We start from the raw sequence: 26,266 nt of genomic DNA on the forward strand, positions 1-26,266 counted from the left end.
GGTAACAAACTTAAAGCTTTCAACTTTAGAAACTCAAAACATTGTATTTTATTTTTTTCATTGTATGGAGTTAAGTCATTGAAGTAAAAGTAAACATTAAAAGTTTAATTTTTAAGGCACTAAAAAAGACAAAGCAGTTTCGCTTGTCACTGTAACTAAATTTAATTTTTTTTTTAGTTTCTAAAAGTCAAAGATTTAAGTTTATCTAAAGAAGAGTACTTTATTTCAACATTTTTTTTTTTTTACATTTCAAAACTTAAGAGTTTGAGTTGGACTCAAAAGTCAAAAATCTATTGCAGCACATTGCCTTGAAATTCTAAATCTTCTCAACTATTTTTTTTACAGTGTGTATATCCTTAGGCCTGGGCTAAGAGTTAACCTTGGGAAAATTTAGCCCCTTTTCACACAGATATTATTAGCCCAGGATTATAGGATTTGCACTGCATTTCTGCTAGCCCTGGGTTAAATGACTACTATTGAACAGTCTTTAGCCCTGTTTTGTTTAGTTCATTTTCAGGGTATTACCCCACAAACCTCCGGAGCAGGGCTTTTCACACTGTACTTAGTCCAGAACTAAAAGCATTCTGAGGCGGCACTCAGAGAGAATCAGCTGCTGCGGTGATAACGCAGATCTTCTCTTTCATTTTGAACTGTGCGGGTGCTAAAAAAAAAATGCAGCAGCATGTGGCAGACAAATTTGAAGCAGAGTCAACTTTTGGGGAGACGCAAACCGATGTCCCGCCATGGTGACCAATGGGGATCCGGCAATCAGATTCTCTCCGCAGACATCCTGAAATATCGCTGAGAACGGGCGCTCCAGGCGGACTTCATGACGATACTCCACAGCTGTGTTCTCGTTTGGTTCATTTCATGTACTCATGAAAGATGCTTTAATGTCTGGGTCTGGCTCGCAGGTTGTGATGCAAAATAGCGACACAGAGAAACTTTGTGTCGATGTGTTTGAGAGAGAGGGAGAGAGACAGTGTGCAGCTGTGGCCACAACGCTGCACAATCCTGCGGCTCAACGCTGCAGCGCCTGATTCAGTCTGAATGCACCATTATTAGAACATTCTTAGCCCCAGGCTAAGAAAGCTTTCACACTGACACATTCCAAAGTGGGCTAACCTCGACTTTAGCCCAGGGCTCGCTGGCTCCGCTCTGGAGCAGGGTTAGCCACGAGTTTGTGGGGTTATCCACTGAAAATCAACTAAACGCCGGGCTAATAGGAGCCAGTGTGAAATGGGGCTGTTGAAGAGTCACATCATTCTAGAGTGTAAATAGGAGTTGCTGTTCCAGCAGACATTTAACCCAGGCCTACTAGAAGTGCATCCATGGGATTACATTAACCCTGGGTTAACAATGTGTGAATAAAAATAATTACTGATAATTATTAAATTGTCCTAGCATCATTATTTGTAATCCAGGGCTAAGAATGTGAAATGTGAAAAGCCCTAGCAGGGCAAGCAAGCCCTGGGCTAAAGTTGGGGTTAGTCCACTTTGGAGTGTGTCTGGATTGTACCACTGTCAAAGCTTTTTGGGATCTATAACCGCTGTTTTGTCATTCTGTGTAGAGCTGCATCTGTAAAGCATGCCATATTCTGACCACATCACAATACTTCTTATATTTTCATGACACATTGTCCAGCAGTCTTATACTGAAAGTTATTATAAAAGTGCTGGTGAAACCAGAGAAAATTAGAGCTGCACGATTTGGTAAAAAAAGTCAGATTGTGATTATTTTGACTGATACTGCAATTGCAACATGATTTGCAATTTTAGAGAAAACCATAATTTTGACATCATTATTCTTATTTTGATTGAAAATGTTAAAATGACGATGGTGTGATTTTTTTATTTTACAGGAATCTGTACCAAATGAAGATGTTTTTGTAAGTCTGATTTGAAGGATAGGACATCTCTGCCTCACAACAATCATTAATCTAAAACTTTTTTGACAAACATTTTGCACCTTGTGCGTTTTGAAAACTGCAGAAAGACATTTTGCAATTTCAAGAAAATGCAAAGAGGTTTGTGATTTGAATGAACAGGGTGGAAGCACTGTGTGAATATGTTTATGTTTCTCAGTTATATTGCCAACTTGTGTATTTTCTGTCAGAAAAAAAAATGTTTTGTGGGACGCTCAGCAGACCTTTTTCTCCTCTGTCTATCAAAGAGACAAGACAAGGGACTTGTTTACTCTGCAGCAGCCTCTGGTACACTCTGGATGTTGACTGGAATTGATTTTTTTGAGTAAATGTTTTGGAGCCCAGTTTGCCCGGACAAACTACACTGGCATGCCAAATAAAGTGAAGTGCTGCCCCATTTCCAGCTCTGCCTCCTTCAGTGGACGTGGCTGATGAGAGCAGACTGAAGCTGAACCTTTTTTCCCCAAAATTAGAAAAACCGTCGCAGGATTCAACAGAGCATCATTTCCTGTTGTTCCAAAAGGCAAGACTTCAGTTTTCTTCAAATGAAGCATGTGTCGGATCATCTAACAGTGACTGAAAGCCCATTTCCAGGGAAAAAGAGGGTTTCAGGCAGTCATTCATTCTCATTTCAGACACTTTTTTAAGACTAGTTGGGTGCGCGGGTGCAGGTGTACAGTAAAAGTACCTGGGGTTTGAAATTCTCTCTCAAGCTTTCTTTCTTTCTTTGCACCACGGTTATCTGTTTTATTCTCATTTGTTCTTGGACAGAGACCAGTGAGGCAGTGTGATGTAGCAGGGGGTTCACAATTTTACCTCCACATATGGTCAGATGATGAGTTCATGTGAAGCATACTGAGGCCTCTACTCTCACTGAGACAAGTGGACAAGGATTTTAAGGACTGGGTCTGTTCTCCAGTGTTTGGCAAAGAAAGCAGTTCTAGACTGATATGTTTGTTTTCAGGTCCAATACAATAATCAGCAATCAATTACCAATAATTGATATTTGCAACCAATATACAGTACACTGCAGTAAAAATAAAATCTTTATCGTGTACTTGAACATAACATTCAACCAATCAAATAGTGTTGTGGGCGGGACACTGAGTGAGATGGTGGCTGCAGAGAGGCAGCTGCATCATAATTAGATTACTGGCAATCTGATAGAAAAAACAAACCAATGCTGATTCCAATGACTGTGAAAACGCAGAAAATAGGAGCCAATGAACTGCCAGGCTGATAATCAGTTCAGCCCTAAAGGAAAGCTTTATTTCATGGCCACATGTAAGATGGACAGCCTTGCTGGCCTGTCATCACATATTTGGTTTAGAAAAACAGACTGTGAAGGAGGCGCCTTCTGAAGTTCTTGATGTAATTCAAGGTGAAATTAGGTTGAATCAATAAAACAAAAACATAAAATATGTTTTAACTGAACTTAAATATCAAGATCATGTCTTTTCTACTTTGAAATAATCTCAACAGTCTCTTTCAGGCCTTCTATTTCATACTGATATTCAATAATAAGATCAATAATCAGTAGAAGAGGCACAAATGTACCTTTTTATGCAGCAGAAGTACATAAGGGAAGCTGATGCAAAATAAATTCCAGCCCATGACTGTAAAATGTTCTGTGGAATGATCTGATGGTCATGGTTCCTCAGCTGAGGGACATGTTTGTCACTGAGTCGGACACCTCTGTGTTGACCTGAGCAGCGATGCTGGCAGGTGTGACGTTCAGGTGGATGTCGTACTGCTGGTCCAGACCCAGGTAGCTGTCACTCATCAGGTACAGGGTGTAGATACACCTGAAACCAGACAGAGGATGGAGGAGCTGTTAGAATATGAGCATGGATACATAGAGACGCTCCTTTTGGTTAAACTCAAGCTGTCATTTTCTCTGGTCTCTGCATAAACCATGCATGTTAGATGAATGATATGTGAAATAAAAATAAAAAAGATTCAGCGTGTTCAAATTTAAGTTTGTCCATTCAGCTAAATATTTCTCTAACATATGGGTTCATCTAGGAGTGTTGGACAAAACCTCTCAGGTTGTCTCCTTGTCTATTTGATCAGACCAGTGGTTCCTCCTCTACTTGTATCTAAGAAAAGCTGAGCCCCGCTCAGCCTGAACACACACACAAACACACACACACACACACACACACACACACACACACACACACACACACACACACACACACACACACACACACAGAAACACTAACAGAGTATGTGATTCAATCCAAAGCTTTACTGTCCAAAATAAATGTCAATTAAATTGTTACCATTCATAGAACCTTTACCTTTGGTAAATGTATCTGTTCTAAAATAATCTTCACATTTTTTCTTTTAACAATTTAGCATCGTTCTTACCAAAAGAACAACAATGATTCATTACCACAGAGAGGTCTCACACTCGTGGCCTACAAAGTTTCCAACTATGTTTAATTGAGGACAAAGAAATGTCTCTTTTTAAATTGTTTCAGATACAGACTTTTGTATAAACTGCAGGTTCATACAGGAGCTGGGAATCCTTCAAAACACTTGAATTTTGATTCAAAGATAAGACATTTGCCTAATCAGACTGTCTAAGAAGTGATTAAATTAACGGATTAAACATGCATTCATTAATAACCAATTGATAGTCTAGAAATAACTGTGCTTCAGTTGACATTGTTTTGTCTGGTGGAGCCATTCATTGTATAAGGAAACTTAAAATTAAACTTTAAATAAGAAAAAAAGAGAAAAAAAAGTTCTTAACCAATAATTAAGGACAATGCAGAAAAATTCTCAACCCTAACAGGCAGCTATGTCTACATTTTGAAACATGAAACTTTGTTGTGTTTTCCTTTAATTTGTCAGCTGTCTTTAGATTTCTATCACAAAACATAATGTTGATTGATAATATCATACTAACATCTGATTTAATGTGATGAAGAGGTGAAATAATCCTTTCATTTATCACAGCTGTAAGGTGCTAGGAAAGATTGAAAAGTGCAGTAGGAACCCTGAAATTGTGATTTTAGTTGACTTGTGTAAATCTAATTTTGAAGACCTCAAAACAGAAGCAGTCTTGGGGACCCTCTGTGACTTCTGGTGTCCCCCTATGGGGACCCGGATCCCAGGTTAGGAACCAATGGCTTAGACTACGGCTTTCATGGTAGCAGCCTTTCTCACATAGTTCTGCTCCATCAAACTGTCTGAAAATGTCTTTTTCTGTCATTTTACAACGTGGAAAAATGTATTCACATTAACGGATGAGTAAAGTTTAGTTTTTAATTGTTTAATGAACTTTATTCGATAATTAAGTAATAATTGACAATTAAATAAAAGAAAACTGTTATAATGTAAATGTTGCCTTCAAGTAACATCATAGGCTCCAGAATAAACTGAATAAACTCATAAGCAGTGACAGAACTAATGGTGGCAACATCCCGTCTGTCAGGAAAGACTGAAAACAAGAATTTAAATGTAACACAAATGATCAAACTGAAATGTGACTCACTGTCTTGTTTTGAGGAGGGTTCTTATAGTTTGGTTATCAGATCATTGATGTCAAGTTCACTGATCTTTAACACATTCAGTCTGCAGGCTGTTCCACAACGGTACAATGTTTAATGTTTTATCATTTTAAATGGCATACATTTTAAACTGGTGACATCAATACATTTTATTCAAATTTTAATCAATAACTCTCTTTTATCATTCCTTACAATTGTGGCATGGTGTTGCTTTAAGGTAATGCACCCTAAAATGTGCATGTGTATTTGTGTATTTGTGTATATGTGTATATGTGTACTTGGTACCAACTGACATCATAGCACGTACCACAGAGGGATGTGGAGTGTGTGTTACAGTTACTTACTTTCCAGTCTTCTCCGGTGTGTAAAAGGCCACAGACACAACAGTGTGGTTGCGCACGTATCCAACCCGCTTGACAGCCAGCAGCTCCCTGCGATCCACCTCCCCCACCACCACGAACCAGCCTTCATCCTTCGCTTTGGGGAAGCGGGGAGCCTGAGCCTTACTGTCCTGCTTCCTCTGAAATCACACACGTGAGGGGCCTTTATGTGATACATGTGGACAACACACGTTTAATATGAGACAAACCTGATTAACACTTGACAGGGAAATCCAACACACACTGTGCTGTGTTACACTAGAAAACACAACACAGCTGATAAAGCAGCCTGATTTATTATAGAAAATGAGTGTGTGTTGGTATATCACAGCTGTTCTTTTAAACTAACAGACCAAAGACCCAAAAGTAGCTTCTCTTCTTTGTAGTACTTTGCATGTGAGACAAAGATTTATGCAACAGTGCGCTGCCGTGTTCTTCCTGTGTGAAAAGGTTAGAGAGAGATTTTCACAAACTAGTCCCCCAACTTTATGGATGCACAATACTAAATCATTACAGTGAGCCTTAAAGTATCCACACATCTGAGGACCAGTTTATCTTCCTCAGACAGACCTGCATCTGCAGGCAACATGCCAGCAACCTGAACAAAGAAAGCTGGATTAAAAAGACAAAAAAACTGCAGCCTTAAAGGGTAATTTTGGCATTTTTCAACCTGGATACATGACCTCTAAAGGCGTCCAAAAACATAGAATGTATTTAAGTATACTGTTCCATAAAATGCTGATGTTCCCCTGTTAAAGACTAACTTTGGTACTTTTCAAATTGAGAGAAGACAGACATCTCTATGGCTGATACCTCAAAAACTCTGCAACTCACACCAAAACTATCTAGATGGATAAACAGCACAACAAACCAGGGGAAATATATGTTTTGTTTTTTGTTTTTTTTTATTGTGGGGTGAACTGTCCCTTTAAAGAGTAATTTTTTTAACCAGAAATTGTAGAATTGCAGAATTTGGTGTTTGTTGTGTGTTAAAAATGTTTTTTTTTGTTTAAGCATTAAGCATTAAATTCCAAAGTATAAAAATGACAGCTGAGTGTGATGAAAGCTGAAACATGTCTGGTGTCACTCTGAGGCCAAACATGACATTTTGGTCCCACTGCAGTTTACAGCAAAACTGGGCAAGTTAAGAAATCTACTTGCCCAGAGTCAGCTTTACTTGCCCAAGTACAAGTTGTTTTATTTTTTTATTTGATTGTTTTTTTGTTATTTTTTATTTTATTTAAGATTGAAGTTGATTGTCATGTTTAATCTGGGGCTGCAATTTCTGTAAAATGTCCAAAATAGTGAAAAATGCCAGTTTTTCAAAGTTCACAGTGATGTTCTTAATTGTCTTGTTTTGTTCAACCTTAACCCAAAGATATGAAATCTTCATATCTGAGAGGCTGAAAACAGCATTCTATACCTTTTTTGTAAGAAGAATTACTAAACTAATTAGCTGATTATCAAAATAGTTTCATTGTTTTTTACCACTTGCTTTGTCAGGAAAGAAGTTGTCAGATTTACTTGCCCAACATGACATTTTACTTTCCTCAGCAAGTCTTATTGTTGAGCCCTGGCATTATAAAACTTGAACCAACACACAGCACAGCAGTAAAGACTATGTTTGTTCAACGTGTACCATGGCAGAGACATATTCTTCAGGAAATACACCTTTCTGCATAGGTAGTATTGGTAGTATTGCTGTTGGACACACTGACCCTCTGCTGGCCCTGGTTGATGCGTCTCAGGGACACCTGCAGGACGTACTCCTGGTCGGCGTGGACGTCCAGCCAGCTGCTGCCGTCCCTCAGGTTAGCCCCTGCTGCAGGCAGGGGACGCTCCGTCTGCTCCTGGCTGTCCTCCCACCAGCCCTTCACACTCATGTGCACATCCAGCACGGGGAGGTGACTGAGGAAGGACCACGCCTGAACACAGAGGAACAAGACGGTGAAGAAAGAGAGAACATTAGGAGGACATTCGTATCATTATCTAGGGCCTGTTTTGTGTGAACCAGAGATGAAACAGTATGAAAATTTCATATCATGATAGTGACCAGAATTAATGAACAGTTATTAGTATCATTTTTTTTAAATGTGCTAAAAATGTTCACTTCAACAAGTTTTATATTAAGAACCTCTTAATGATTTTGGCCTCATTATAACATCATGTTTTCATTTATGTAAAACAACCCACCTTTCTGCTGCATCTGGAAGACTGTTGCTAACTTTGACTGATGTTGGACAGTATTTTACTGTCAGTGTTTCAAAGCAGGCTAATCACACACAGTATTCATTCACTCATTCTTGAATACTGGGACAAAACTGCATTTTGAGGGGGTATGGATTTTTACTCTTCAGTATTTTAAAAGATCAAACTCTTGGCAATTAAACCTCCTAACAGGCCAACCTTCTAGTGGTTAAATTTTCTTTAATTAAAAGTAAATGTCAGGAGTTGACAAAATTTTCCATTCTTTTCATCTCACAGCATAGTTGTAGTCAGCAGCCATTTTATTTATTAAAGTGTCTCAGAGTTCTCTTAATGTTAATCAAAATACACATTTTTAAACCATAATTCTTATTTAGCTTTAATTTAGAAGGACTACAGAGTTGACATGTTATGACTGAGACACATCTGATAGAAATATTAATTAAAGAATTTGTCCTGCCTTGTTTAAACCAGGAAATGAGACAGGGGTCCTTAGGGTATAGCTGACCCTTTTTATGCCTTATTAAATCATGTTTTTGCAAAAATCTGATGGAGTTGACAGAAATCTGGGATGCAACTTTTAAGGCACACCATTTTCATAAAAAAATAACATTTAATTAAAAATGATTATAATGGATTTTTATTAGTAGGTATTGATAGTTTAAGGTTTTGAAGGCTTTTAACACATTTTTAAATTGTGTGAAGTTGTGAATTCTTGTCTAGGACAAGTGTGTTTTGACAGAGAGGAAGTTTAGAAGTTGAAAAAATTAAAGCGAACCAAATCATTTTATAAGACATGCATTTAATATGTATAAATCATTAAAAAAATTAATTTTAATAAATTAGAGTGTTGGTATTAACAGTTTTTGAAATTTCTTTGATAGGACATGATTTGTCCCTATTATCAAGAATAGGTAATAGGTAGGTTCCTAGTAATTGTCTGAAATTAAACAGTGATTTATCATGAAACCAGTAATGGTTTCTTACTTACATTATAAATGAGACTCTAGACCAATAGAACAGGACTGTACCAAACTCAGTTAAACTGAATAGAATTTGCACTCTGCCCTGTTCCTGAGTCGATTGCTGTTCCTCTGAGCCTGTAAATATGCCTACTATGAAAAAAGAAAATGAGAGTTTTAAGAGGGGGTCTGTGTGAGATGGACAGATCTGTCTGCGACAGTACGGCCAGTCTTAGGCATCTCTAAAGTGGTTTTATGGAGAATTTAACAGTTGGTTCAACCCAAAAGCCACACCATGAGGAAGACATAAGACATAAAAAAGATAAAGGCACAGAGAGAAAAAAAAGTGTGTGTGTGTGTGTGTGTGTGTGTGTGTGTGTGTGCAGTGCAGTGAGGGCTAGCAGGAGAAAAGCCTCTCTGATTCACCCGGCAAAAGCTATTTATGTGAGGATTACTCTCTCTGAGCAAGTCAGACAGGAACGCTGCTGCACATCTAATTATTTAATTAGAGAGGCCGCCACACCATGGGGGGGTGGGGGCGGCGGGGGAGTAAAGGTGGGGAAGGAGGAAAGCGGGGACACTGATTGGGTGAAGCCACGGGGTCTGCTGCCGTGCCCGGACACTCTCATTACTGCTGCAATTAGCACTTAAATTGGAGCTGTAAACCCTATCAATGGAGCTGTAATTGGGGATCCTGGAGGTATCTGGGACCACAGTGGCAAGACTGCTCATGGCACGTCACTGATAATGGTGTGTGTGTGTGTGTGTGTGTGTGTGTGTGTGTGTGTGTGTGTGATCTGCATGCGCTCAATGTGTGCATGGGCCCATTCTGAAGATAATTTTTGTAAAATGTACAGTATTCAAGCCAGGGCCAACCCTTGAAAGTCCAACATGGGAAACAGTCCCAGACCTTTCAATCGACTTTGATTCTTTAAAGGGATAGTTCACCCAAAAAGGAAAATTCAGTCATTCTCTTCTCACCCTCATGCTGAAGTCCACAAACACTGCTGGAGTTTCACAGGAAGTCAGCGCTGCAGAATCTCCCAAACAATGGAAGTGTTTGGGAGATTCTGCAATGCTGATTTTATGTGAAACTCCAGCAGTTTTAGTGGGCTAAAAAACTAAACCCCACGTCCAATTGGTATGAGGGTGAGTCATTTTCATTTTGGGTGAACTATCCCTTAAAATCAGGCAGTAGTTTTTTGTTTTTCTCCAACTTTTTTTACCTACATATTTAATATCTTCAGGTGAACTACCTCCATGTGAGTGCTGTCACAAACCGCTTCAGGTTTTTCAATAGTGAAACAAGTTGTGAGGAATGAAACCAAAAGTGGAAACTGTCAGATGTTACATCTGAGGTGCATGTGAGTCTCAGTTCTAACAGCATGAGTTGTAACACGACTTAAACAGTTTTCATGGCAGATCAATAATATTTCAGCCAAGCTTTTTTTTTTTTTTACATTGATTTTGTACCAAGGATGTGATCAGATAATCTATAACAGTGATTCCCAAAGTGTGGGCTGCAGACCACTGATGGACCATGAAGGCCCTGCAAGTGGATCTTGAGAGGTCATGAAAATAAACAGATAAATAAAATGTTGTTAACTTTTAACTTACCAGAAAATATTTATTAATTAATTTAAAAAAAGGTAATCATAACTAATAAAACAAGGAAAAGGGTTTCAAGCTATGTGTTATTCTTCATTATCTGACCTAGTTTAACAGTTGTTACACCGAATTTGATCATGTGTCACATTAACACCAGAAGGCATCTTATATCTCATTATTGGTACGATTAGTCTTGTGTGTTGATCAGAGCTGTGAGTTTGAATAGGCCTCAGAAGATTTTCAGATTTCCCATGGCATTTTCTGTGTAACTCTAAAGTTTGGGAATGGCTGATCTATAACAGCTGTTTGCAGAGACAGGGTCGAGACCCACAGGTGTGTCGCAGGGGATTTTGTTTGGGTCATAAAATAACCAGAAGACTATGGAAGAAATTCTGCAAATTTATATCTACAGTACACTTTACATAAAACATTTAAAATGTGTATCTTTTTGTTTGTTGTATTTTTGTTTCACTGATGAGAGGAAAAATGAGAGCCCATTAATTCTACACAAATGCATTCATGTTGTCTCATTTATGAAGTTGGCTAAAATGTCCTATATTGTTTTCTTGGTAAGAAGAACTAAAAACAGTGAAATGGCCTGTTCACTCAGCCTAAATGCATTTATTTCTCATTTATAAAATATTTAACAAGTGTTTGTTTTCAGTAACACGCACCAAGATAATATAAGGTGATGTGAAAATGGTCAGGAACATTTATTTATGCACAAATGATCTCTTCCCAAGAGATAAAGCCTGTTGTGAACTGAGTCACATTAATTTGCCATTTTTAAATTTTTTTTAAAGTTTGGGAAACAGAGGTCTATAAAACATAATGATATTATTAAAACTAACTGGATGTACCAGTTGGTGCATTTGTGTCCTCTCTCACTGGCAGTACATTGATTACACTTACATAGCTGATGAATTTGATTGATGGAAGTTGTAAAAACACAACACAACCCTGATCTGATTCAGCATGTAGTTGAATGACATGTGACTGATCACAGAGCAGCCTACTGGTCAACAAAGCTTATGTTTTTTTTGTTTAATGTAATTCTGCTCTGCTGCTGGTTGCACATGCTTTGGTGTTCCTCACAGAGCAGACTCAGCACGCATGACGTGAAAACTATGCTAACGGATCAAGAACAGATACCTGCAGACAGCAGTGTGGATTTTAGCCACAAAAAATACAAACACAACTTTATATACCAAAAAATACTCCTGATCTTTATTTTTACTTAATTTCTGCTAAACCGGTTTGCAGCCCATTTCCAGTCAGTTGTTAGCTCAGTAAGCACATATTTACTTACTCTTATTTACTACACTCAACAAAACTATAAATGCACCACTTTTGTTTTTGCACCCACTATTCACGAGATGAATTTAAGAAATTAAGATGAGCACTTCTCCTCTGCTAAAATAATCCATCCACCTGACACTGTAGAGATGCTGATTGACCCTAATAATTATGACACAAGTGTGCCTTCACCTGCTCACAATAAAAGGCCCTAAAGGCTCTAAAAAGTGCAGTTTGATCTTGAAAAAGGACATTTATTAGATTTTTTTCTTCGCCCAGGGTGCCAAGTCATGACCTACTCTACTCTGTCTCTGATTGGCTAGTACACGTTGCCTTCTATGGTTGGGTTGATTAGGCAGTGTTCATTTTCTCAACAAAAATTCTGACGATAAGTATTCATTGATATCCTTTTATCTCATGACTGAATTGTAAAAACAACTTAAATGAAAAAAAAAATATTAACAACAAAAATGACTCAACTACACTGATGAATAAAGACAGAAAAAATGGCAGATAAATTCAGTTAGATCACAGTAATCAGCCATCTTAATTCAACAATTTAATCCAGCTCGCTTTAAATGTGTGTGCAGTTCACCAGCAGCCTGCCAGGTGGGAAGTAAAGTAAAAAATGAAAAAGAAAAGAAGGGAAAGGAAAGGAAAAGAAAAAAGGAAAGAAAACAAAGGAGAAGAATAAAAAGACAAGAGCCGACCTGTGAACACTTTTCTCTTATATCCAATAATATCGGATCAGTAATGATTTGTGCATTCATTCTGTATATGATATGAAAAACTGTCAGTCACACATCTCAGTCTGGATGACTAAACACAGTTCAACATGATCACTTCTCACTGAAACTTACAGGATAATATAAAACTAAATATTGACTAAAACTTAACAAGATAAGATTAAAACTAAATTAAAAATTCTTGACAAAATTAACACTGTAGTTACATTAGACATGAGGAGAGATTGGTTAGGGTTAGGGTAGGAACATTAGTCTCAGCCAATCAGAGACACAGTAGGGCAGGTCATGGCTTTGTCCTCATGAGAAAAAAATCGGCATCTCTAGCTCTATTTGCTGTTGATCACTACCGAAGCTTTGAAGGTCAAAATATGGCAATCAAGACTGCAATGTTTTATATTTCTGTGGAGTATATATTATGTGAACATCCCTGTTCAAAAATCTGGCTTTTCAAATAAACTGGTGCTTGACAGTCTGTAGGAAAAAAAGGAATGAACAGTTGAATATTCACTTTGAACAACTAAATCTGATTGGACGGACAGAAGTACAGCCTCTTGTTTTTGTTGTTTGTGTTACTTCTGTAGCAAAAAAACATCATTTAAAGTGCACACTTCACTGATTTCAATGGACACTCATAATCCCGGTGATAATATTTGTCCTCTTACCTGGGCAATCTGATTTGATTGAAATTCTTGGCCGACAATTGAAGCGAAAACGCTTTCTTTTCCGTTGCAGGCGGCGATCAGCTCAGGAAGTCCTTCGATTGGCCCGCTGAAGCCTCCACCGTCACTCCTCCCCTTCTTGTGGGCCCATTTCCTACAGAGTTATCGGAAGAGAGGGAGAATCAGCATCACAACACATCCAACCCCACACTCCCTGCTGTCGTTCACCATGGGGACTGTGGAGTTTGCACAAAAATATTCAACACTGTAGGACGCAGAAATCCATAGAGTGTGTCTGCATGGAAAAACTACTGCAATTTGCTTTGAACATCAACGTTTACGGTCCTATATGTGTGCACTGATAATTAGAGAGACACACCGGCTGGTAATGGTGTGCACAACACTGAGTCCTGTTTGTCGTTACAGCAGTGAGAACTTAAGTCTGTGAAACACCTAGAGTACTTCAGATGACATGTGTAGAAGCTGTGCAGACATTAAGGGAACATGATGAGATGTAATGTGATTCTGAGCACAGCTGGAAGAATGACAGCTAGCTACAAATGATTGTGCAGGCATGGTATCTGTACCCGACGTGAGGTGATGCTGTTTACCTGAACAGATAGAGGTCATGCTGTTCCACATGTGGCAGCGTCAGTAATGAGGAGTCGTGCAGCCAGCGGCCCTGGACGATCATCTGCACCAGGTTGCAGATACTGATGGCTGTGACGAGCCAGCCCTCATTGGCAGCTACATCCAGCATCGCCTGAGGAGAAGAATCAGAACAAAGTACAGTATTAAAGATACAACCATCATGCTTTTTATGTCATCTCGGTCCAAGTCACCCAGCAGTTTTTCAACTGAGAAGAGTTTTTAATCACCACTTGTCTTGCTCTGGGTTCACTCAAGATTTCAGCTCAGGCCATCTGTGACGTACACTGCATAAAGCTTTGAGCGGTAGTTGTTTTTTTCCAGATGTAACTTATCCCTAAATTTTATTCTTTCCTTCTTTGACTGTGACATTCATGTGAGTGAATGCAGATACCAGTAGATTTGAGGGCTGGGTGATGTCTACTAGAAGTGGGGGAAATACTTGATTCTTAGATGCAGTGCAATGATAACTTGAAAGATTCTGAATTGGTTCATAAATGGCAAAAAATTGATTTTCTAGATGTTAACTAGTGGGATTAACACAGAGTGAAAAAGGTGGAACTCAGCTGTGAGGGCAGTCTACAGTCTGCAAGAGTTATCAACAGTTAACAGGGAGATGTATTTCATCTTCTCTAAACGCAGGGGCTGCAATCATGCTTTGATTTAGTGTCTAAATGATTGTGTTTGTGAGACAAACATGAAGTGTATTGTGATGACTTTTTAGGCAGCTTTCTAGACGTGAGCGGAGCAGGGATCAGCTATAACAAATGAGAGCGGCAGCATCAAACCCCTTCAACCAACTCTGTGGTCAATAAAACTGTCTGCTCAGTCTGTTCACCTCAAACAACTCTGTACCTGCTCTGCATGATGGACAGCGAGGTCTTTCCTCAGAGTTCAGAGAGGCTGCTGGAGACATAATCTTAATAACAACACACACAGAAGACATACACAAGACATCGCCTCCTCATTTTGTTATTCTCATACAGGTGAGAGATGTGTGATGCCTTCAAATTTATGAATTAATTAATTAAGGAAGTTAACTTTTTAAAATAAGATCAATTAATTTCCAGTTATGTTTCATATTGTATTTCAGGGAAACTGGAGTAAGAGACTGGAAATTGTGCCCCTTTTTTATTGATTCAACCCTTGTAGAAATCCTGTCTGCCAAAGAGAGAAGCTGGTGTGAGGCAAGCTGACAGTCAAGGATGAAATGAAGGTTAAACATGGGCACAGTTGAAAGATAACACCTAGACCTGAGACCCATGAAGCAGTGACTACATGCAGGTTGTGCAACGAAGCTATGTTCAAGGTCAGTATTGTCAAGACTGTGATACCACTTAGACAGCAGGGCTCAAGGCTTCTCAAATGAGGCGATTTCTGGATTTTATTCATTTATTATCATATTAAACAGCATTAAAGACATCACTCTGGGCTTTGTAAAACTCTGACATTTTTTTTTACTATTTTTTGGCATTTTATAGACACTGTAACCCCAGACTAAACATGACATTTAACTGAAGTATTTTCTGTTATTTTATAACTGCTAATAAATAAAACAATTTCTATCAGGAGCAGGTAAAAACTGGTAAGTAGACTTCTGACTCACTTGCCTGACTGGACAAGTGAAAGAAAAACCTGTCAACTTTGAACCCTGGACTGTATCAGTCAGGTTCAGTCACCGGGTCCTAAATATGGTCACTGTTGACCACTGAGCCCTCTATCTTTGTGGATACTTTGTGATTTAAAAGCCTTCTGTATTTAAGCTTTTGACATGTGGGAGAGAAAAAAAAAGGTGCCATTGCTGCTGGTTATTGTACTACATCTCCAAACCAGTTTATTATTTTTTTTTATTAAACTGCCCAGCTAGGTGAACACAAGACGCTCGACTACATCAGTGGCAGTGGTTCTGAGTATAGCTAGCCAGCTAGCATAACTAAGTTACTGCTGCTGATAAGAGCCAGTTTTTCCAGCTGAACGAGACAACAACAATTGTAAACCACACACAAATAATGTAAACATAAAATTTTAACTCAGATACTCTAAAAAATGGCTGCATATGGAACCATATGGTTTTGGTTGCAGACAGGAGTCCTGCTTATGAAACTAGGGAAGAGAAGTGGAAGAGGGACAAGAAGCAGAGGAGACACTACAATACAGAGCATGAAATTTTCTAGCCAGACCTCAGCTCCATTTCTTGCCTGCCCTGTGATTTTCCCTCCATCACTCCGTGTGGTTTGAGGTTGCAGTACACAACTGCTCTCAAACAAACTTTATTAGTCTAAAAGTCATTTCCTGAGAGTAACTATGGCAAAAAAAGGAAACACTGGATGCACAGACGAAGCCTAGCAGAGGAAATCAAAATGCTAATGAAGTACAAATTAAAGAGTAATTTAAATTTCACAGTAGCTGCTTGAGCAAATTGATGACAGAATACGGATGAAGTCGCAGCAGTGCTTGGGACCATCAGTGACAGACTTAGTTGATGAGAATCACAGCATGTTAACTCACATCAAAGGGGATCAATGTCCAGAGACGGCACATTCAAAGTTTCGAGATTCAAGGTGTATGTTGCCAAGAGGCTGCATATTTGCCAGTAACATGCTGGGGAGCAGGGGGCAGTGAGCACGCTGCCTCAGCCGAACCAGGACCCTGGCTCGCCTGCCTCTCCACCTCCGCTGGGACCCGGACCATGGTCGGACTCCGGCCTGCCTGGTTCTCCTCTTCAGTTAGGGAAAGAGTGTTAAGTCTGGAGTGAGGAGATCTCAGCTGTGGTGAGTGCTAACCTTGCTGATGTGAAGAAGTGCTTCTCTGCTGTGGGTGATCCTGATGGCTTGTTTGTTGTTGTGGTTGTTGCTGTTGTTCATGATGTGACGGAAAACCTGGCTGATGTTACTGAGTGCATCTAGGCACTAAGACACTAAAAGTATCAAAAGGACAAAAACATAAAACTAGCCTGAGAACATAAAAAATATCCAAAGAAAACCTAAAGCTAATTCAAAGGGTACAGCACTCCTGGCACATTGTCCTCTCTCTATAATGCCATCTTGATAACATTTGAAAGGGTAAGTGGAAAGCTACTCAGTTCCTGTAATACCCAAAACCCGACCCAAAATTATATTCTGTCTAACTGGATAGGGTAAAGTCCCATTTCATGGCCATGGGTCTCAGATCTTTGTGTCAACATGTTTAACACCTGAGAGGATCCAGGCAGTTTACCATTAACTTACATCTTTCTTAACAGTAGAATTCTTTTAGGCATAACGGAGGGCAATTGAGGTGGTTCTGTTTGCTTCATCAGACGGCAACCTTTAGCATGCAGTGGAGTGGTTTGCAGCCGAGTTTGAAGCGGCTGGGATCTGAGGCCATGGTCCTCTGCTGGACAACAGTGGAATGAACCCCTCTGTGTTGGGATTGCGCGTTGCCCCAAGTGAAGAAGTTTAAGTATCTAAGGGGCTTGTTCACAGATGACCACAAAATGGATTACAAAATCAACAGGTGGATTGGTGCGGTGTCAGCAGTAATGCGGGTGATGTTCCAGACCATTGTGGTGAAAAGTGAGCTGAACCAGTAAGCAAAATCTTTGATCTTCCAGTTGATGTATGTTCCAACCCACACCAGTGGTCATAAGCTATGGGTAGTGACTGGGCTAACCCCGAGAGATAGGGTGAGGAGCTCGGACATTCGGAGCATTGAAAGGAGCCAACTGAGGTGATTCAGGCATCTAACTATGACGGCTTCTGGAAGCCTACTTTTTCTGAACATGTCCAACTGGAAGGAAACCCAAGGGTAGACCCAGAACTCACTGGATAAATTACATATTTCTGGGAAGCTGGGAAGTGTTGCTGGGGAGTAGGACATCTGGAATACCTGCTTAGCCTGCTGCCATCACAACTGACCCAAGATAAAAAGAGGAAAATGTATTGAGGATGGATGGATGATGGAGGGTGTGAACTGTGGAGTGCAGGAAAAATCCCTGAATTGCTGCTCCTTTTTTGCTAGTTTTGACCATGCTTGCTTCCTGTGTTGGTGTTCTCCTTATTTTGTGTCCACCACCTTTTGGATTGGGTCTAATTAACTTCAAGTCCATTTTAGACCAGGCCTGACAATCTTCAGGTCCCAGACTGGGTCTCTTTAAAAAAAACAAAAAAACAAATCCGCTTACGAGGGAGCATTTCTGCTCTGCATGCACAAATACGGTTCGTCAACCAAGGGGCTGGGACAAGCACAAGCTTGACCCTCCTTTTGTACTCGCAACTGCTCAACACCTGCTTTCTTGTCAAGTTGACCTTTAAGAATTCGAAGGCAGAGACCGAATGCACAGCAGCTTATGTCTGCTGTCCTCGTCTCTCATTAGACAATGTAGTAGTAGTTCTCACTGAAGGTTTTGAAGGTAATTGGAACAGTCCAATTACATTCACTATCCTAAAAACCCATATTGCCCACCCCTATTTATTGTGTATCAGTCTGTGCAGATTTAATAGCATTATACAGTTGATGATCACAGAAAACTGAAATCATTGTAATATTCTGGGACTCATCTCAAGGTTCATTGCTTTGTTATGAGAATGACAATGTTGTCCAGGGACAGTGAAAATCTGTTGAATTTACTATGTATGTATACTGTAAGTAGTAATAAAAATATACTGTAGATTCATTCAATAAAAACAACCATAAAGAAACTTAAGAGCAGAACCATTTCAGTAAACGGTAGCAGCAGGACACCAGAGAAGTAACCACATCCATGAGCCATGCAATATCACTGCCAGATACACAGCATGGAAAATCACAAGCACATGTACATATGCACACACAAAAACAGCCATCCTGAGCTGTGGACAATGGCTTACAGACGCTAAGACATGGTCCTAACTTCAAACACTACATACAAAGAAACACCAGCTAGCAAATCACACCTCAGATGCAACATACCCTGTGTGGACAATCTTTGATTGATAAAATTATGGGGTTGTTGCTGACTTGACCAGGTGTTAAGTACAAACCTGGTCTCCAGCCACTTTCCATATGAACACTGAGCACCGGTCCTATTGTGGCCGCCAGACAACGAGAAGCCTGGGTTTTAGATCTAACCTCTGAGCATCATGTTATTTATGGGATGGATCAGCGAGTTCAACTACAAATCACCTGCTAATGGTTAACATTCACCTTATTCTCTTCTTCATATCTACAGTACAGCACCGCCTCCCAAGATGTGCTCTCTTTTCATGGACTGAACATTATTCAAACCTCATTATTACGTGATGATCATACAGTTGTGTAATACAGTGACGTGTAGTCAAGTTGGTCGTGGAATTAATGTTAATTAGTTACAGCTGATATAATCTCAGCACCTATCAGCTATTGTCTGATGATGATTAAGCCTCTGTGGTCAATAGACGAGGTTTTGGGACACGGGAAAGGAGGGAGTTTGAAATGATGCCTAGGACCGCATTGTTTCACAAGTATGACTGCAGGTAAAGAAAAGTTAATAAAAAGCTAATTCTTCATGAGATGATAGCTGATCAGGCCCATGATTTCCACCTCTTTAGCCCTCGACATGACTACTTACTTGAAAGCAACTAAAGCCCACTCAAAAGTGATCAGTCAATGCTGCCCTACAAAGGAAAAAGGCAGTAACTTCATCTTCTGTCAAATTAGTTATAATCACTTTTGTGTCTTTAAAGACGTCCTTTGTCATGTGGACAAATATCTTTTCTAAAATGTTTTGTGTTTTGGAAAAAAGAGGGGGTCAAATTTACCTTAACTGCAAAAAGCCAAAGAAAAAACAAGGCAAATTTGATGTAGTAAATGTTGTAAATAAATAATGATAATAGCACAGCAATAACAGTAAAAGGTGCATCATCATTTTACATCATTATCAGACTGAGGATTTTATCATATTTGTTGTACTGCTTTATAAAGCTAAAGTGATCAGATACAATGGAAGTTACTGCCTTTTGTTCTGACATGACTCAATATTTTTGGGTAAACAATTTACTTCTCAATTTTCCCAATAAGGGAAGGTCAAATCACAGGTCAGGGTAACCTGATACAATTGCCTATAAAACTGCCTCATATCCAATTATCTGCCTGCAACTATTCTGGCTGGACAACAAGAAAACTTTAAAGTAATTTTTCTTGTTTCTGCTCTCTTTGTTTACAGCTGATAAAATCTGCTACCGGCGGTGACGTTTGTAAATCCAGGTATTTTGCAAAACTGGATGTTAGATCACAAATGTCAATTAAATAAGAACTCTTTCATGCATGCTCTAATTTTACCTGAATTCCTTAACACAACAGTTGCATTCTTTCACACATTGAGCCCATCCCCACTACTGGCAAGGTGCAGGAGAAAAGCTCATGGTTCTCCATGATGTGGCTATAAAGCGCACTATACCACCCCATGTAAAATGGTCATTTACAGCACATCTACTACCAGAAATAAATTATTTTTCATTTAAAGCTATTCTACAAATGTTCTTAAAGCCTGAATCATTGTAACTTAGAGATTCATCAATCAGTTGTCACATGAATAGTTTGTAGCAGTTTGTTTAGTGAATCCTACCTGACAGATTCGGATGGCGTTGTCCAGCACTGTCTTGGTATCGGTGTTGTAGTCGCTACATGGCAGCTGGGCGTGGCTGAAGTGGGCCTGCAGCAGCAGGTGGGTCTTGGTGTGGGCGCTGTCGTAGGAGTGGGGGTTGACCTGCAGGGGGAGCTGCTGAGCCAGCTGGCTGTTCAGCTGGTCCTCGTTGTGTCTGACGGGCAGCTCGGCGTACTCCTCTGCATCCTGAGACACAGAGATCAAAAGTGAAACAGGAAGTCTGCGGTCAGACCTTTTTAATCCGAGCATCTGTACTCTAACAGCTGCATTTACCTCCCCAGTTCTCTGGTTTTTCCCTGTTTGGGAAAACCGGCTGTTCCCCTCCCCGTAAAGACTGCGAGGGAATCTTTTCACCAGACCTGATCAACTAAAAATCCTGCAAACCTGCTTATGAAAATTAACACTTAACTACAAAGACACAGTGAGATGTACGAGGTCAGTGGCTGCGTAAAATGACGGTGATGATCCATCAATCTCCTCTTTGTGCTCAGGCTGTGTCAGGCCTTGTTTGTGGTTGTTATACAGAGAGATGCATGGACACGCATGGCTCCTCTCCTCTAATTCACTCCAGTTCAACTTTGGCTAATGTAGTCCCATCAACAGGCTGTGCTGGAGGCATTTGTCACAGCCCCCCCCACCCCACCCGGCCTGGACTGTTAAGGCTCCATCCATCACTGACTGAAGCCAGTGTTTCAAAAGCTAGGACCTGAAAAAGGACCTGCGTGGGGTGGGGGCTGGGAGGAGGGAGAGGAGTAGGAATCATCTCCGAATGATTTATCTTTCAGTGCCGTTGCGTCTGCATATGGATGTGCTGAGAGAAAAACTATAGATCTTTAAGCAGACATCATAACCAACAAGTCCACACACGCACCACCTCAGACCCTCTGATAGCAGCATTTGCAGAGACAGAGAAAGGAGAATGTAATGAGAAAGACTGGAGCTGTGAAGCAGGGATTACAGAGAGAAAACAAAGAGTGGAATAAGGCAAACAAAAATGGAGGGAGGTGTACACAGCTGAGACCTGTTGTAGAGGTCAGCTCCACAACTGCTACAAAAACTCTCTTTCTCTGAATTATGTTTTTGAAAAAAGAAAGGACACACAGGCTTTGTGAACTGACCTACTGTTCAACTGCCAGCTGCTACCTGATGATGTCTGCAGTGTCACTGTAAGTCAATTACCATTAGGTCTCTGGACTGTTTTTCAGATCAAAAACAAAGTTATGTGAAGATGTAACTTTGGACCCTGGAACTGGTGATTGTCATGTTTCAGAGTTAGACAGTTTATGTTTGGACATTTTAATTCTCTGTTGTAGAAAACACAGTGAAGATAGTCAGGAAAAGTTCCAAAGCTGGACAACTCGTGGTTACATGTTCAGTGTCTTAAACCCAACCAAGATGCCCCATTTCACAAACGTTTTACAGATGTAAAGATTACTTGATAAGTACTAAACTTATCAACAGATGTTTTAATCTAAATCATAATGTATGTTTTAGATCTGTGCTCTGACTTGTAGAATTCAACACGATACACTGTGAATATGTAAAATTTCTGTAACTTTTACTGAGATCTGGAAAAAAAAAAGTCAATACCACTATGTCAGGCAAGACAGACAAAAGATCAGATCAACAGTTTGTCCAGATTATATAAACCTCTTTATTTGAATGATGAATATGAATCAGTTGAAATCTGAAAGCTAATCTGGCCCAGAGTCCCAACCCAGCATCTATGATTATTTTCAGTAATGCATTATGTCTGATGTTGTGCTCACTGATGTCTTGAAAAACAGAGCCAGTCAGTGGCTGCATCAGTAACAGGGACAATGACTCTCTGACAGTGCCAGAAAGACAGCAGCAGAATAATGCCCAAAAACTGTTAAAGATTATATTTCTTCAGGTGATAAAAGAGTCCTCGATTTGAATCTAACTCAAGTCACATGATTTGAGCTCAAGTTAGACTTGAGTTGCTAATTTGATGACTTTAGACATGACTTGACAAAATCAAAAAAGCTGGCAACTTGAATTGGACACCAATGACTTGTGACTTCATTTGGACTTCATCCAATTGACTTGAAAAAACTTTTTCCTTCCCCACCTAAGCCTATAGATTAAAAAGTCTGTTATTTAAAAACTGTGAATCCACAAATCAGATAATTTCCCTTCATTTCCTGAATAAACGATATAATAATGCTATCGATTCCCAGCACGTTTGAATTTCACAGATCCACTTAGTTTGAACCAATCCAGCAGCATCCAGTCAAGTTGCAGGAGAGAACCATGAAGAGCTAACATTAGGCTGCTGAGTTCCAGTTGGGGAAAAAAAAACAAAAAATACTAAAGATCATTTTGTTTGGGTACATAAATATGTAATGGTCAACAAAAGACAAATTGCAGTATGCAAAAGGTGTAGGTTGAAAATCACAGACAGAGATGCAACAACTTCCAACTTTGTTTAATATCTGATAAAAATAGCTAAAAGGGCCTAACAGGACCACAGACTACAGGCAGGTGAGAGGGGGATTAAAAGCTCAGCCAAGTAGCTTAGTGCCATACCATGCAGGGCTTTAAAAGTCAATACTAAAATTTTGAAGTCAATTCTAAAATGGACAAACATCCAGTGAAAAGAAGCTGTGAAAAGTAGGGGTGGTGTGATACTGCTTTCGAGTTTTTTAAAAGTCTGGAGTCTGCGTTTTGGACACCCTGAAGCCGTGTAATCATGTCTTGGCCGGGGCAAGTGAACACAGCATTACAATAATCCAGACGAGAGGTGATAAAAGCACAAATAAAAGACTGAATTCTAAGGATTTTTCTCAGCTTGAAATGACACAACTAGGTTATTTTTTTTCACGTGGGATTCAATAGTGAGGTTTTGGTCTAAAACACCCCCAAGGTTATCTAAGCTAACATTAGCTTAACAGCTAAGTAATTTTGTAAATCAATAGTGGTTGGAAACTCACTGTTACATTATGACTTGTTTAGGACTCGAAACTCAAAGTTGAGCACTTGGTACTTGACTTCAGACTGCAGTGCAAAGACTTGAGACTAAGTGCTGGGTTTGTTTCCAATCTGTCTGATTATCTTGTGTTTCTTGGTCTGCCAGACTTCTATTTCGCCGCTGTGTTCCCAGATCTTGTCGATTAACTTGTGGGTACACCGCTATTACAGTATCACTGACAGGAATGATAGGATTCTCTGAGATGCCGCCACTCTTTCACCACAGCGGTTTTAGTTCTTTTGTGCCAACATTAGTTCAGGTTTCATTGATCTGGTGTGTATATTTGTATATGACAACACGACTGACTGTCTTGTTTGACAACGCTCGTGTTTAACGTAGTTTGACTTCACTGTGAGAACGCTGCCATCTCAGGAAGCAGAGGACAAACACAGCAGGACGGAAAACAGAGACAAAGACAGGCTGAGTGGTAGCATAGCACTCAGAGAGAAAAACAAGTGTGTGAGGAGGGGATGGGAGGAGGAGGAGGAGGAGGAGGAGGAGGAGGAGGAGGTGGTGGTGCAGCGAGGTGTGGGTGTTGCTCATTAGAGGCCACGCTGCAGCAATTAGGGGGAACTGGAGGAGCATGCCAGTGCTTTGTAGCTAACAGAGGGGGAGTGGACGGGGCGGCGGGGTGACTGGCCTATTGTATCGCAGCTTGTTGGGGAGGGAGGCAGCCAGGCATGCCATGCTTTGGTTTGCTTCCCACTACATGTGTGTAAAGGAGAGTGATGTTAACTGTCTCAGTAGCCTCCCCTCCATATGTTAGCATCATTACTGAAGTCAAGTTCAAACACTTGATGGACTTACTTTTGGACTTGGCCATGTGCTAAAACCATAATGTATGAATAAAAGCAAGATCTAAGATCTAAGAATACACAAGTAATCAATAAATCGCTAGTGTGAATTTTACAAGCAATCTTGTATTTTGGGCACAACTGGCTTCACTGAAAAAAAAAGAAAAGAAAATGCTGTGTTGACAAACCGGCCTTGTTTGCAGTTTTTAAAATCCCACTGCAGGGAATATTTTTATATTTTTCACATTGTAAACAAATCCCATGTGCAGACTCAAACAATACTTACTAACAAGTAGCATGTGTATATTCAGTGCCTGATATATTTTATTCCTTTGTCCCATGGAGCTCCATTGAGCTCCAAGTCTATAAAACTGTCTCTGCTCTCAGAAATACTACCTCCAGTAGAGCTGCAATGATTTAGTGATTATTGATGGATTATTTAATTAATCTGCAACCATTGTGATAATCAATTCATCAGTTCGTCTAATGTTTTAAGACAAATAAAGTAAAAATTCTCTGATTCCAGCTTCATAAATCTGAATATTATCTGGTTTCTTTACTCTTCTCTGACAGCAAACTGAATATCTTTGAGTTGTGGACAAAATAAGACCTCTGAGGACGTCATCTTAACTTTGGGAAACACTGACTGACAATTTGCAACAATTTTTGTACCAAACGACTAATTGATGAATAGAAAAAATGATGAACTGATTGATTGATATTGAAAATATATGTTACAGACACAACATGTGGAGCACACAGACGTTCATGCTCGACTTATCAAAAAAAAAAAATATAGAGACTTTTTTTCAACTGAACATAGTGACAGGATCAATTAATCTAGAAAATAATTGATAAATTAATCAACAATGAAAATAATCGGTAGTTGGAGCGCTAAACTCAAGCATCAAATGTGTATTAATTTACCTCTGAAAAAAGAGCAAAGCATAAATACATTTCCCTCTCGTTTGAGTAACACTTGATAAAAAAAAATCATTCAGAAAAAAAGAAGACTATACCTAATAGTTCAAAACATCATACATTGGCATTCAAATTCTTAACCAACATTTGAATCTTTTGAGTCTTTTTCTTCTTTTAAATCTGGTGTTTCTGCACAGTTAAAGATAAAGATCAGGCTACACTGATATTATTAGTATTGTACTATTTATAGAATTAGATTCCATTGTTTTCATGTGACTAAAACACTTTCAATAACTCCAGAGTGTTGTCCAAAAGTTAAAAATTAATAATACAAAAAAAGATAGTATAATTATTTCCTAAAAGCTCACTAAAAGTACACTCACCTGTACGGACAATAAATTACATTTATGTTAACAAAATTGACGAGTTACATTCGTTAAAAGGTGAAATATGTAGGGCTGACACCTTGTGGTTGGTTGGTTGGTCTTTGTGCTCCTATTCAACTAAATTTTCATTGGTTGGACAGTTGCTGGTGTTACTTAAACAGGGAGAGAAGCGCTTCATAATCCATTATTGTCAGTTGGTGTGGTACATATGCTGACTTGCTATATTGTAGTTTTGAGAGGAAGGGTATTTACTGAACTTTTACTGGCTCCAAACTAACTGATGCCATGTCAAAGAACCAGAAAAAAATGCTACATTGGACCCCAGCCTCAGAAGACAGACGAGCTGAGTGGATAAAAAGTTTATTTTTGATGACAAAGTGTAGATTTCACTGGACAAACTGCTTTTTTAATGAGTGTCTGCTGGTAACATTTTAAGCTCAGTGATGGATAAATACCAGCTGATCACCACCTGACTCAAAAATGAGACCATAGACTGGATGCTCAGGCAAGTTACCTGTAGACTGCAGGGACACTTAACATGCACAAACCCAAGATGAGCTCAACACTATATTTTGACAATAACAAGTTCCAACAAGTCCTCCACTGTAAGTTGATCAGCTGT

General features: G+C 39.5%; 1 protein-coding gene across 1 annotated transcript in view; it reads right to left on the minus strand.

Annotated features, from left to right (window-relative positions):
- Positions 1–3,151: 3,151 nt before the first annotated feature.
- Positions 3,152–26,266, minus strand: part of ascc3 (activating signal cointegrator 1 complex subunit 3) — a 227,563-nt gene continuing 204,448 nt past the window's right edge. Inside the window, exons 36-41 of the mRNA XM_084725987.1 lie at positions 20,513–20,737; positions 13,914–14,065; positions 13,306–13,456; positions 7,545–7,751; positions 5,791–5,966; positions 3,152–3,730 (exon numbers count right to left, since the gene is read on the minus strand). Of these exons, the coding sequence (XP_084582113.1) occupies positions 3,583–3,730; positions 5,791–5,966; positions 7,545–7,751; positions 13,306–13,456; positions 13,914–14,065; positions 20,513–20,737 (1,059 nt within the window). The 3' untranslated portion in view covers positions 3,152–3,582. The remainder of the gene's footprint in view (positions 3,731–5,790; positions 5,967–7,544; positions 7,752–13,305; positions 13,457–13,913; positions 14,066–20,512; positions 20,738–26,266) is intronic.

The sequence above is a fragment of the Lutjanus erythropterus genome, chromosome 9 (assembly GCF_056507025.1).
Source record: "Lutjanus erythropterus isolate fLutEry1 chromosome 9, fLutEry1.hap2, whole genome shotgun sequence".
Classification (NCBI taxonomy): domain Eukaryota; kingdom Metazoa; phylum Chordata; class Actinopteri; order Lutjaniformes; family Lutjanidae; genus Lutjanus; species Lutjanus erythropterus.